Below are 13,258 nucleotides of genomic sequence, written 5' to 3' on the forward strand. Positions count from 1 at the left end.
GCAACTACCTTAAGGTCTACCTTCCAACCTATACCACTCTTTTTTGGAAAGCATTCCTGGCGATTTGTGTAAATATCTCCAGCAGTTGTTTTTAGTTTTTAATTTTCTGGCAATACCAGGAGTTGAACCCAGGGGCATTTTACCCTGGAGCCACATCCTAGGCCTTTTGATTTTTTATTTTGAGAAGGGTCTCACTAAGTTGCTTAAGGCCTTGCTAAATCACTGAAGTTAGCCTGAAACCTGTGAACTTTCTTCCTCAATCTCCCAAATCACTGGGATTACAGGTATGCACCACTGTACCAAGCATCCAGTATTTATTATATTTTTAAAGCATTTTCATTTCCTCCTGAAGTTTATAATTATAGGTGTTCCTTTTTCTTTTCCATTTTCTAAGAGAAATTTCTCTAACTCCCTGCCATAAGACACAGGGGGTGTCAGTGACCATTTTAAAGAGACAATGTGGACTATACCTCCATTCCAAGGTATTTGTTTTAGAAGAACTGCACATGCACAGTCATAGGCATCTCCCCTACACCTTCAGGGACCCAGTTAGAGGACTAGAGCTGCCCCTCCACCCACCTTCTTCTGACACAAATCCCTGATTTTGGTTGAAGCTGGTAACAGTTTTGCACATGTGCTAATCCCATGAGGAAAACTCCAGGCCTCTGTCAAGTCTATAAAAGATTTCCAGTTCCCCACTGTTTTTGTAGAGAGCACAGTAGCCATTATAAATGCTTACAGACAGGTCAGTATGCTGAAGACAGACATTCTGGTGTCTAGTTAAGAAGCCTTCAGACTGATATGGGTGGGAGAGTGGGGCAGGGAGTGAGGAGGGTCTCTAACCATCTTCCCCTCTTAGCCAAGGGAGTCTGGTCCCACAGGGAAGCAAGTGAGGGAAGAAGGGCTTGGGATCATTATGGTTCAGATATGAAGTGTTTCCCAAAGACTTGTGGTAAAGGCTTGGTCCACAAAGCACCAACGTTGAGAAATGGGGCTCTGGGGAAGGGATTGGGAGGTGAGAGCTCTGACTAATCTATTGATGAATTCTTAGCTGCTAGCATCATGGGGAGGTGGGGAAAACTGTAGGAGGTGGGGCCTTCTTGCAGAAGCAGCTCACTGAGGGCAGGCCCCAATGGTGTCTATCTTGTCCCCAACCTCTCCTATCCTCTGTCCGTCTGCTTCCCAGCTGCAGTGAGGTGAGCAGCTTTATTCTACCACATCTTCCACTGTGATGTGCTACCTTCCCACAGGTCCAGACACAGGAGCCAGCCAGCCAGGGATTGAACCCTCTGAAACCAAAATAAGTCTGTCCTCTTTTAAGTTGTTTATATTGATTATTTTGTTAGAGTGAGAAAAAGCTGACTAAAACAGGGAGAACAAAGGACGTCCACAAAATTTTTGCAAACTTTTAAAATCATTATTCTCGTGTTTGCATCTCTTAAGTTTTGATGCTGTAGGACAGGGGCTGGCAAACTGGCTCACTGGCCAAATCCTGATTGCTGCCTGTTTTGAGATAGAGAGCAATGTCTTTTTTTTTTTTTTTTTTTTTTTTTGGTACTAGGGATTGAACCCAGAGGCACTTAGCTATCATACTTCATCCCTAGCCCTTTTTATTTTTTATTTTGACACGATATCTTTATTTTATTTATTTATTTTTATGCAGTGTTGAGGATCGAACCCAGGGTCTCACACGTGCTAGGCAAGCGCTCTACCACTGAGCCACAACTCCAGCCCCGATTTTTAATTTTGAGATAGGGTCTCAGGTAAGTTGCTGAGGCTGCCTAGAACTTGAGATCCTCCTGCCTAAATCTCCTGAGTTTCTGGGATTACAGGCACATGCCACACTCCAGACTTCTATGGCTGTTTTTGCACTATAATGACAGAGTTAACTGCTTGTGACAGAAACATGCAAAGCCAAAATATTTATTATTAAGTCCTTTATAGAAGTTTGCCAACCCCTTCAGGAACAATCTGCCCTAGTAATCATTCAAAACCAGACGATCTGCCCTAGTAATCTTTCAAAATTAAAAAATGCATGTATGCGCTGGGATGAGGACATGAGAGGGTTAATACAAACCAGGAACAGGGAATCTCAGAAACCCCAACCATACCTAGAACAAAGAGCTCAGGTGAGTAACCTAACTTGACACCCAAGAAACCAAAAGAGAAGAGCAAACTAAACTCAAAGAAAGCAGAGGGAAGGAAATAATAAAGACAAGAGCATAAATAAATGAAATAGAGACCACAATAACAAAGAAAATCAACAAAATCAAAAATTGGTTCTTTGCAGACAAATCTTTACCTAGATTGATCTAGAAAAAAGTGAGAAGATCCAAATCACTAAAATTAGGAATGAAAGACGGATACAAAGATAGAGAGGATTATAAAGGACTCTGTAAAAAATATGTCAATACGATAACCTAGATGAAACAGAAACATCCTTAAAAAGATGCAAGCTTACGAAGCTGGCTCCAAAAGGAACAGAAACGCGGAACATGCCCACGTAAGTAGAGACTGAATTAGAATCAAAACTTTCTACAAAGAAAATGCCATAGTCTCACTGCTGAATTCCACCAAACATTTAAAGAATTAACATCAAACACTTCCAAAAAAACTAGAAGAGAAGGGAACACCTCCCAACGCACTCTGTGAGGCCAGCAGTAGCCTCACACCAAAACCAGACAAAGACGTCACACCCCAAAAAACTACAGGCCATCAGACCTCATGAATATGCACAAAAAGTCCTCAACATACTAGAAAACAAATCCAGTAACACATACAGGATTAAACAGAAACCACACCCTGCTCAGAGACTGCAGCCTGGGGTAGCTTCAGACAAAGCAGAGGAGTGACAAAGATACTGATCAGAGGCACTTGGAGATATCTGACCAAGGCCCAAGTGGAAAGAAGGCAGAACAGCAGAGATGCTGACACGGAGGCTTCTCAGGCGTGGCCACCAGGGCTGAGAAAACATCTTTCTCATATTTCCTTCCAAATCAGCCCACCGAAGGGAGACTAGGTAAACCAGCTTCTTCTCTTTATCCTGGGTGTTCAGAGCTGGCACCTGCTTCTAGGAGCTGGCTTGTCGCCTGCCCAGGGAGTAGGGAGAGCAAGGACTTCTGTGTCCACCCTGCAGCCCTTTTGGCTCCACAATAGCAGAGCTAGGCACAAATCCTCAGGGGAATAAAGTATACCAGCCACTCATTATTCACCTCGAAGACAATAGTTTGAACATCTTTGACCCAAAAGGCATGGAATCAGAAATGTTACAGATTTCAGAATTTTTCTGATTTTGGTATATGTGCATAGACCTCGTGGGTTGAGCATCCTAATGTGAAAATCTGAAATCAGAAACGTTTCAAAATATGAAACTTTTGAGCACCATTCAATATAAGGTTCAAAAAATTTAGATTTTGGAGCATTTTAGATTTTTTATTTTCAGATTAAGGATGGTTGACCTATACTATTCTTAAAGAACTTTCTCTGATAAAAGCACATGCTCTTTAACAGTCAGTGACAATCCATCTGCCTTCCCTGCACCTAGACACACACACACACACACACACACACACACTCTCTACTTCGTGCTGTTAGAGAATCAGATGTATTTTTGATACCTGTGCTGCATAAAAATAAAAGAAACAAAACCAATGTCTTCCTTGAGGAGACTCTTGGACTCTTCTTTATACAAATTCTTTAAGCTGTTTTTAAAACCACCCTTTGGGGGGTACCGTAGAATCTTTTTCAATCTAAGAAATGCTTACAAAGAACTGCTTCTTAGTGTCTGTAGTTTGTTTTCTCAGCATTAAGTCACCGCCCTGTGTTTTAGCTAAATAAGCCTTAGAACTGCTCCCTGCTGGCTGGTTTTCCATGTGCTTTCATCCATCCCTATGAGGTGGCCTCATCGTCGCTATTCTCCTTCTCAGACACAGGGTCCACACAAGGGCTTTCAGCCTCCCTGTTAAGGTCACCTGAGTCATCTAATGTGTGTGAGAGCTCCAGCTCAGTTGACAAGGGCCTCCTTCCAAGAAAGTCCCTTGGCACAGGCAAAATGCCTTCTCTTCAGCACAAAAATGCCCTGGTCCCAGGCCACATGGCTGCCACCTGGGCTCCAGCTGCTATGGTGCACACCCTTCCTAGCCAGGCAGCAAGAATGGTGCTGGGCCAAGCCCCTTGTCAAATCAGGAATCCATGAGGCAGGAATGGTGGGAGCAGGAGCTCTGGACTAAGGGGTCAGGGATCTGGACCAGAGCCATGTAGAAAGAGGAAGGGGAGAGAAGATGGTGAGAAGAGAAGAAGCAGAGAGCAGTGGGGGGTGGTCGTCCGCTGTTGGCAGTCTCACCTGTCCAAACACATAGAGCAGCCCGATGGTGCCTCCCATCTGCCCACCGAGGACAGAGGAGATCATGGAGTAGACGCCGCCACTGCCCACGCCAACCTGCTCCCCAACGCCGATGCCAGACAGCACAGTAACAAGGGCCACGAGGATGACAAAGGACACCAGAAGCATGCCCGTGAGCACACCTGTGTTTCCCTGTAGAACAGCAAGGATCAAGATCAGGATGAGGAGCAGAGGCCCTGCCAGAGAGGTCCCCAGTGGGAGCACTAACCACTTCCCCTCACCCTGGGACTTAGAATGGGGGTGGGGGTGCCCCAAGTAGGGCAACCGGAAACGGTTGAAAGACACCACCAGACCTAAGGCCCTTGAGAAGTTCTAGATGAACAGAAGTTCCTTGCTTTAAATCCTCCAATGACTTCCCATCACCTATGTAGTAAAATTGAAGCACTCAGTCTAGTCATGAGGCACCTTCTAATCTGTTACTCTGTGCCCTACCATGCAGGGACATGCTTTGTCCCTGCCACCCGCTTACCTACATGACTGGAATGCCTTTACTGTTCATTCTATGCGTTTGCCAGGTTAAAGCCAATGCATCCTTAAAAACTCCGTGTTTAGGCTTTCCTCCCCCAGGAGCCATCCCTATAATGCTTCGGGGCTCCTCCAGGATCCAGGGTTTAGTACTTATTGCAATACTTGCCATACTTGCCAGGGGTTTTCCTCCCTGGCAAAATTCCTTTCTACTTACAACATCGCCACATAGTAGACCTAGGAGAAGAAAGCCCTCTGCCTGCTACTCTTTCACAGGCCACTGGGGAAGGAAGTTCTGGGGACATACTGTTCATCTAGCTTTGGAACTACCTGCAAGCAAGACCTGGCTGATTAGAAGAGTGCAGGGGACATGGGCAGGCACCAGAAGGAATCGCTGCAGTAAACTTTCCCATTCATTTGTGCTTTCTCTTGCATGAGTTTTTCACATGTTTTTTAGCTTGAAGTACTGTGGGGTTTTATTATTATTATTATTGTTGTTGTTGTTGTTGACTACCTCAAATTTCCTATGGGAATAAGCAGAATAGAAAAAAAAATGTGGGACTGGGGATGTAGCTCAGTGGTAAAGTATCTGCCTAGCATGCCTGAAGAACTGGATTCTATGCCCAGAATTAAAAGAAAAGACTGAAAAAGAAAAGACAGGTAAATCTGAGATGTTAAGTGTTGCATCAGGGTGCAATAAGATAGCTGTAGCCTTTGAAAAAGGGATGAGCCTCTGACCATCTGACCTAGCGTGGAACTGAGGAGCAAGGAGAGGGTCTCCTAGGGGACACTCAGGTCAAGAAAGGAATGTGCATCTGCAGAGGTAGGGCTCTGAATGCAAACTGCATATTGAGCACAAGTAGACAGGGTGTCTCCTCAACTGTGGCTACTGGGACTTCACCTCTGCTCAATTTGCTCTTTTGTAAAATTGAGATAATATTTGCCTCAGGGTTGACAGGAAATAACAAATCTTAGGGGGATTAAATACACATAGTGTACTTAGAATGCCATCCAGGATATAAGAGCTTGATAAACTTTATTTGCTATATTCTTATTTTGCTATAAATCTTATGTCACTATTATTACTATTGTTCATTATTGTTATGCAGTTTATACATATTCTACCCACTCACTCTCCTTCTCCTTAGTGGCTAGACTGGAGCATGAGGATATCTGTGGCTCCCTCTGGGAACAAGACATCAACAGTTGTGTGGGCATGTGTACAAAAACCCAGCCACAGCCACACAGTTCACATCGCTGTTGGGATTTCTAGGGTTGGCAGTGTTAAATGATTCCAGAGGTGAGACAGGGGCAAAAGAAGAACTGACAGGAGCCAATCATAATGCCTACTTGCCCACACCAATGCCCCAGCACCAGCTGCCCCCAGGCAGATGGCCTTAAACTATATGTGAGTATGACATCTCAACATGCTGGGGACTAATTTTGCTGATTTTATACTTATAAGGAAATTATATAGGACCATGTTCATACCTATAAATTGTCTGCATGTAAAAATAAAATATCCAATAACATATTTAAATTTTCATACTAGAATGACCACTTTACCATTTTTCAGATTATAAGTATGCCTCCAAATTATTCCATACAGTTAAAATCTTCCATTTAAAAACTAATAATTTTGGCATGATCTCTACCATTTTCATTTTATGCCATTCCCTAGAAGCTCTATATTTAGAGTTCTATATTATTTTTGGCATTTCATGTTTGCCTTTGTTTTCATGATCAAATATGATTTTTCAGGTAAAACTAATGTCAGAGCTGAAAACTACAGATCATTTTAAGACAAAAGGATGTATTTGTGTGGTAGACAAACTTAAAGATAGCCCCAGTGATCCCTGTCCCTTGGTATTTCTGCCCTTGTATAATACCCAGCCTTTTGGGTATAGGCTGCACCAAATGACTCACTCTTTTAAAGTATGCAAATATTTTGTCAGTCACTCAAAATGATCACATTAGTTGTAATTTATTTCATAGTTTTTGAAGTGCAAATTTAAACATGCACATACTTCTATTTTAGGCTATTTGTTTTATCCATGTAGTGACTTGCTTTTAATAATTAGAATACAGAAGTGACAGAATCTGTGATTAGGATAGTAAAAAGACTATGGCTTCTGTCTCATGCTCTTGCTCTCTCCTCCTCTCTTAGATTGCTCATCCTGTAGAAGTCTGCTGCCTTTTCATGAGGCAACCCTATGCAGACATCCACATGATGAGGACCAAGGCCTGGGTCAATAACCACTTCCCGGCACCCCAGCTGAGGCTTCAGAGGAGACTGCAGCCTGACCAACAGCTTGACCAAAGCCCTCAAGCAAGAGGCACCCAGCTAAAATTGTACCTGGATCCCCAAATCACAGAAACTGTAAGAGAAGACATATTTATTGCTTTAGTATTAGGGTAATTTGATATGCAATAATAATAACTAATGCAACTTATACCTTCACTTTGGGGATGGAACTAATAGTTCTTGACAGCCCTTAAAAAAAAAGGGGGGTGGTGGAGCTAAAGGACTAAGAGTCTGTTCTCCATCCACCTTCCCATAACTATCCCTACAGGAACAGAGCTCAGGAATCCCAGGCTGACACTGATCAGGCCTCCTCTGCCTTAGAGGTCAGATTGATGGGCCTTGGTTGGACATAGGATGGAGAGTTACTAAGCAGTGAGGTAACCACCACAGGAAGAAGAAAAACGAAGTCAGGTCCCAAAAGCCTCAGCCTGCCTGCCAAGATGAACAGTCTGGGCTTGTGGCTATGTTTTTGTTAAGTCTGGGGGCCCCCATAAGTTTAGAGGGCTTATGAGAGGCATAAATTCTTAGCATAAACACTAATTTATTGACACCAATCTAAGCTTCCTATGCATTAAAAATAAAAATTTTCAGACTCACCCAGGTACAGTAAAGGCTGAACCCTGAGGTAAGGACTGGGATGTGACTGAACAAGAGCTTAGGAAAATTTGGCCTTATCCAGGCCTCTTGATGGGGAAATCCAAGAACTCTACACATCCCACCACCATGGAGCTGTAATCCCCTGGAATATGCCCATGGAATGGTTAATTTTATGTGTCCACTGTGGTGACCAGTGGTTTAGTCAGACACTAATCTAAATATTGCTGTAAAGGTATTTTAAAGTTGTGATTAAAATAATCAGTTGTCATAAAGTAAAGAGGTTATCCTCCATAATGTGGGTAGGCCTCTTCGGATCAGTAGAAGGCCCTATGAGCAAAGACTAAGGTTTCCCAAAGAAGGGATTCTGCCTCTAAGCTGCAATGTAGAAATTCTGCATGAGCTTTCCACCTTCAAACTCAAGACTTACCTGATAATATATACCTTGTATGTGTGTACCTCCTCTGGCATTGGCTCTGTTACTTTAGGAATATTCTATACCTTCAACAGCCCTCTCTTCCACCTGTCTGGTCCAACTCACCTCCAAGGCCTTCCAAACTGCACCTCCCTCCAGGAAGCTTTCCTGGACACTTCGTGAACACAGCATCCTCAGCCTGTTCCACCCCTGAGGTGTTTCCCGCTGCTCTGATGACATGACTCTGCCCACTATGGGAAGGAGGAGGTGTTGGGTTTTGCAATTCCATTGGCACTAGTAGTGCTAGCACACAACAGGTATTCACCTTTTCTTCTGGGCCTATTTGGTATACTGAAGTCCCACCATGGGAGAAGGCACAATATGAAGGGCTGAGGACCCTGCTCAGGGTGCACACCTGTATGGAAGAATGCTTTTGCATAAAACAAAGGAAAGGTCTTTTGTTCTCTGTGCAGAGAAAGACAAATTAACCCCGTAGGACCTTGTGCAGGGCAATCTATCCCCCAGAGGTAAGGAACCTACACCTCTGACTAAGCGCCCCCATGCATGGTCACACACAGAGTCAGGGAGAGTGGGGGAAGGCAACCATGTGGATGAGGAGCTGGTGCATTAGCAAGACACAGGAAAGATAAGAAGGCCAGAGAGGGTCACAAGCTGGAAGCAAAACTGCCACACATCTGATCTCTCTGCTCATCTCTAGTCCCACCCATGATGACCCCTGACTCTTCAGGTAATCAAATCCATGGGGAAGCTTCTATTGGAACCTGTGAGTCCCGGGCTCACAGACTCTCATTTAAAGAGCAATGCCATGTGGGGCACAGTGGCACACATCTGTGATTCCAGCAATTCAGAAGGCTCAGGCAGAAGGATCGTAAGTTCAACGCCAGCCTCACAACTTAGTGAGGCCCTAAACAACTTAGCAAGATCCTGTCTCAAAATAAAAAAAAATAAGATAAAATATAAAGGGCTGGGGATTTAGCCCAGTGGTTAAGCACCCCCAGGTTCAATTCCCAGAACCAAAAAATAAATAAACAATGCCAAGGAGCTGGGGATGTTGCTCATTGATGGAGCGCTAGCCTCACACTTATAAGGCCTTGGGTTCGATTCCCCAGCACCACAGAAAAAGAAAAAAGATTTTTAAAAAAGCAATGCCAATTAATACTTACAACTACTAATAAAATAGAACAATTATAACAATAAAATTGTAAATCAGGCATACAACCACTAATAAAAATAGAACAATCATAACAATAAAAAGCCATGCCAGCTCGCCACTTACTTGTGTCCTATTTCATGTTTCAGGAGCACCTGTGCTTCAGGAAACTAATGCCTGCACTAAAGGATGCCAATCAGGACAGCTTTCCAGATTGTGGACCCACAAGAGGCACCAGGGCCACCAGCTCATCACTTACCACCAGCCAGCCGGTCCTCAAGAACAGAACAACCCCAAAAATGTTGATCATGCAGGACGTGAACACACCATCCCAGGTCCCAAACAGCACTGGCTCCCACATGAACAGCTGGATCTTCCACCAGGGCTGGGGCTGGGCCAGGGCCCCCTGCCAAGAGAGCACACTGATGTCAGCTGAGCCACCACCAGGAGGGCCAGGGAAGGCAGAAGAAGGAGGAATGGACCAGTAAAAGGCAGGAATCCTCCTGGGCAACCATGTGTTTTCAAAAGTGTGCACACACTCTCACAAACACACACTCTGAGGGGTTTTGTGTTTTTTTGTTTTTGTTGGGGGGAGGCATTGGGGGTTGAACCCAGGGACACTTTGCCACTGAGCTACACTCCTGAGTCTTTTTATTTTGAGATGGTCTCGCTAAGTTGCTGAGGCTGGCCTAGAGCTTTCGATCCTCCTGCCTCAGCCTCCCAAGTTGCTGGGATGAAAAGCATGCACCACCACACAGTTTTGAGGATTGAGTCCACAACAAGGTCACTATTCGCTACAAACACCAGGGACTGCTGTACCTGTGTGTAGCAGAGACTAGCTGTTCCACAAACCTGACTTCCTTTCCTTTTGGCCACCCAGGTAGACTACATTTTCCAGCCTTTCTGCAGGTGTGGCCATGTGACATGCAGGTGGGAAAAACACCCTGGGCCCCAGCTCAGGCAGTGGTCACCGTTCTGGGCAGCATCTCTTTGCTTTTCAGTCCAAGGTCCTAGGGCTGAAGGCAGCTCCCAGGGGTTACTAATCTTCAGATAACCTTTCAGTTTTGCTTCTTCAGCCTTTCCAACCCCCCACCCCCATAATCAATCTTGGGTATCAGATTCCCTGTTTAATACCTACAATAGTTTCCATTTTCCTGACTGAACACTGACCAGGTGACCCCTATGTCTTCTTCCCTTACAAGACCCTAGGATTTTAAACCATTGTTTGGCAGCTGTTCAAGCATGAGAGGTCAGTAATTGGTTCAACAGATTCTCTGCTGGTTTTTCCAAATCAAAAAATAACCAAGGCATTTATAAACACTCAAATAGAAACCCTTTACTGATAAAATTAAAAGCTTGTGGAAATACTAAAATGATCTTAAGCAAAAGCAATAGCGACTCTTACTGTAAACTGTTCCTGCATAGATGTGTCTTCCATTAACCTCAAACTATGCAGCAAGGATTAATGATTCTCCTTGAGTGGGTTAGGGTGGATGGGGAGGAGGAGGTGCCCAACTAAGAGCCCCTGTGCAGTGATTCCATCACTGGTGAGTGTGTATTATCTGCAAAAGCATAAAATACAAGAGTGCAAGAAAAAAATCTAAGATACAGGGGCACAGCTCTTCAATGGCTAAGAACAGGAGATGCAGGTATCACCTAGGGCCAAGACTGGGGCAACTACTCTTCCTCCTCTCCTGCCACACACTCACAGGCAAGGAAGGGCCTCAAATAAGCAGTGGTCACTAGATGCTGGGAAGGAAGGGGGAGGGGAAAGGGAGATTGGGTAATGGGAAGCAACACAGAGACAAGAGGAATTAGTCCTAATGCTCCACAGCACCAAAGGGTGACTATAGTTGACAACGACTTATTATATATTTCAAAATAACTAGAAGAAATGAGTTCAAAGGTTCCCGGCAAAAAGAAATGATAAATGTTTGAGGTGACAGAGATGCTAACTACCCTGATAGGATCATTACACATTGTAGACATGTATTGAATTCTCGTACTGTAGCCCATGCATATGTACAAATTTTATGGGTCATTTTTTCTAATTTAAAAAGATACATTAGGAGAATTTTCTGCCCTCAATTTAAGTCTTTCAGGTTTCAAACATTAACAGGAAAGAAGGAGGCAAAAAACAAAGGAAGGAAGGATGGAAAGAAAGAGGCTCAAGAAATAATTGGAGACATCAATTAAGCCACATGGGACAGATGGTTTGGGGACTCCTTGGTTTCCCTATCAGTCCTGACCGCTGAGTTCTCAGCTCCCTCAAATGAAATGCAAGATAAGTAAAGCAGAGACCCAGAGGACCGTTCCCCAGACTGTCCTGAAATGACATGCTACTTCCTAGGCATCCACATAAAAGCGCCAGCTCCGATGTCACCACTTGTGCAATGCCATTCAACCTTGTGCTATTGCCCAGAGTTGCTTCAGGAGGGTACGGTCTCCACCGTTCAACCACTACCTGGCACGGTGACTACCAGCTCAGATGGGCTGAGGGACAGGGCCACGGTGTGCAGAGAAGGCAGTATATCAGTTCTCATGCCTACCACACACTTTGTGATTCTCCTGGGACCCACCTCCTTCCTCTGGGGAAGGGGAAGGAATCCCCTCTCATGTCCCAACAAAGCCCATGGCCCAGTCATTTCCACTGCCTCAAGAGGAATGGCTGGGATGAAGGATGAGGATAGTTAGGCCGGTTCTGGGCTAGCCTGCTGAGCAGAACAGAGATCTGGTCCCAAATGTTAGTAGCTACCTTTCGAAATTAGTTGTCCACAGTTTTGAGTCCTGGTCATCGATTCCAAACTGAGGAGAATCTCATTTGATGTTCTGTAGACACACAGGCTGGGGAAAGGGAGGGAGCTAAAGGATGCTTGCTATGCCTAATGTGGGGTACACCGGGAAGAAGAGATGCAGACTGAGAAGGATGAAGAAAGTCAAGAGAATAGGTCCTGCAGAAAGGGCACCATAAGTCATTCTCAGGGGCCAGACTCCTCTCTCCCCTGAGGACCCTCAGCCTGGAGGGAAGGCTTGACAGGTTACAGGGGTACTGCTACTGGGAGCCTGGCCCCAGGCAACCACTCCTTGGACTGCTCACTGCTAGAGTTCTCCTTCCCAAGCCCCCAGGACAAGAAGTTCTCAGCACCCAGGACCTGCACTCAACACAGGGAAGCCATGGCTACCTGGTGGATGTTTTTAGTTCCAAGAGAGTATCTTTCTCCTGTGAATAGAGAACTTCCACATACTTGAGCAGAGACTAAAAGGCTGGGAAAAACACTAGGTAGGAATGCACCCAGCAAGTTGAGCTGAATAAGAGACAGAAAAGTCCTGCCAGAGGCAATGATATGGGCTCATGCCTGGGAGCCTTTTAACACACCTGAAATGTGAAATGACACCTTTCCTCTCTTCTGGCAACTGAAGGGGAAAAAAAATTAAAAACTCACCTTCTTCCCATCTAGGTCAGGAGTAGGTCAAAGCAAGATAGGACTTGCCCTTTTCTCCCCAGGAATACCTGCAAAGACTGGCTCTACCCGGATTATGCTGCAAACAAATGAACCAACAGCTTGCTTTCTGAAACTTAATTATTTAATTATTAATTAGACACCAGAGAATAGGCTCGAGCTGCTGCTGAACTGTGACCCAGCGGGCAGACTGGAAGATTTATTCCTTTCCTCTGGCTCTGAACAGGCAACATGTGCCAGACCACAGTGACCAAGAAAGATTTGGACAGGAGACCAGCCCAGCCATGGGCTCAACCTGCATAAAATGCTCTGACACACCTGAACTAGAGGGTTTCTGTAGGGTTTGGGGGGAAGATAATTGCGAAAGCTTTGTGTAAGGTTGAAACCCCACAGATGATCCTAAATGTGGATGAGGTATTTCTTCAGGGAAGTTGGAAGGCAGACA

At 44.8% G+C, this 13,258-nt stretch overlaps 1 protein-coding gene across 1 annotated transcript in view; it reads right to left on the reverse strand.

The window, feature by feature from the left end:
• SLC12A8 (solute carrier family 12 member 8) overlaps positions 1–13,258 on the reverse strand; it is a 143,569-nt gene that overhangs the window by 114,500 nt on the left and 15,811 nt on the right. Inside the window, exons 2-3 of the mRNA XM_081302430.1 lie at positions 9,612–9,758; positions 4,343–4,534 (exon numbers count right to left, since the gene is read on the reverse strand). Coding sequence (XP_081158556.1) covers positions 4,343–4,534; positions 9,612–9,758 — 339 coding nt within the window. The remainder of the gene's footprint in view (positions 1–4,342; positions 4,535–9,611; positions 9,759–13,258) is intronic.

This window comes from Spermophilus citellus, assembly GCF_964194105.1.
Source record: "Spermophilus citellus genome assembly, chromosome: 7".
Lineage (NCBI taxonomy): Eukaryota > Metazoa > Chordata > Mammalia > Rodentia > Sciuridae > Spermophilus > Spermophilus citellus.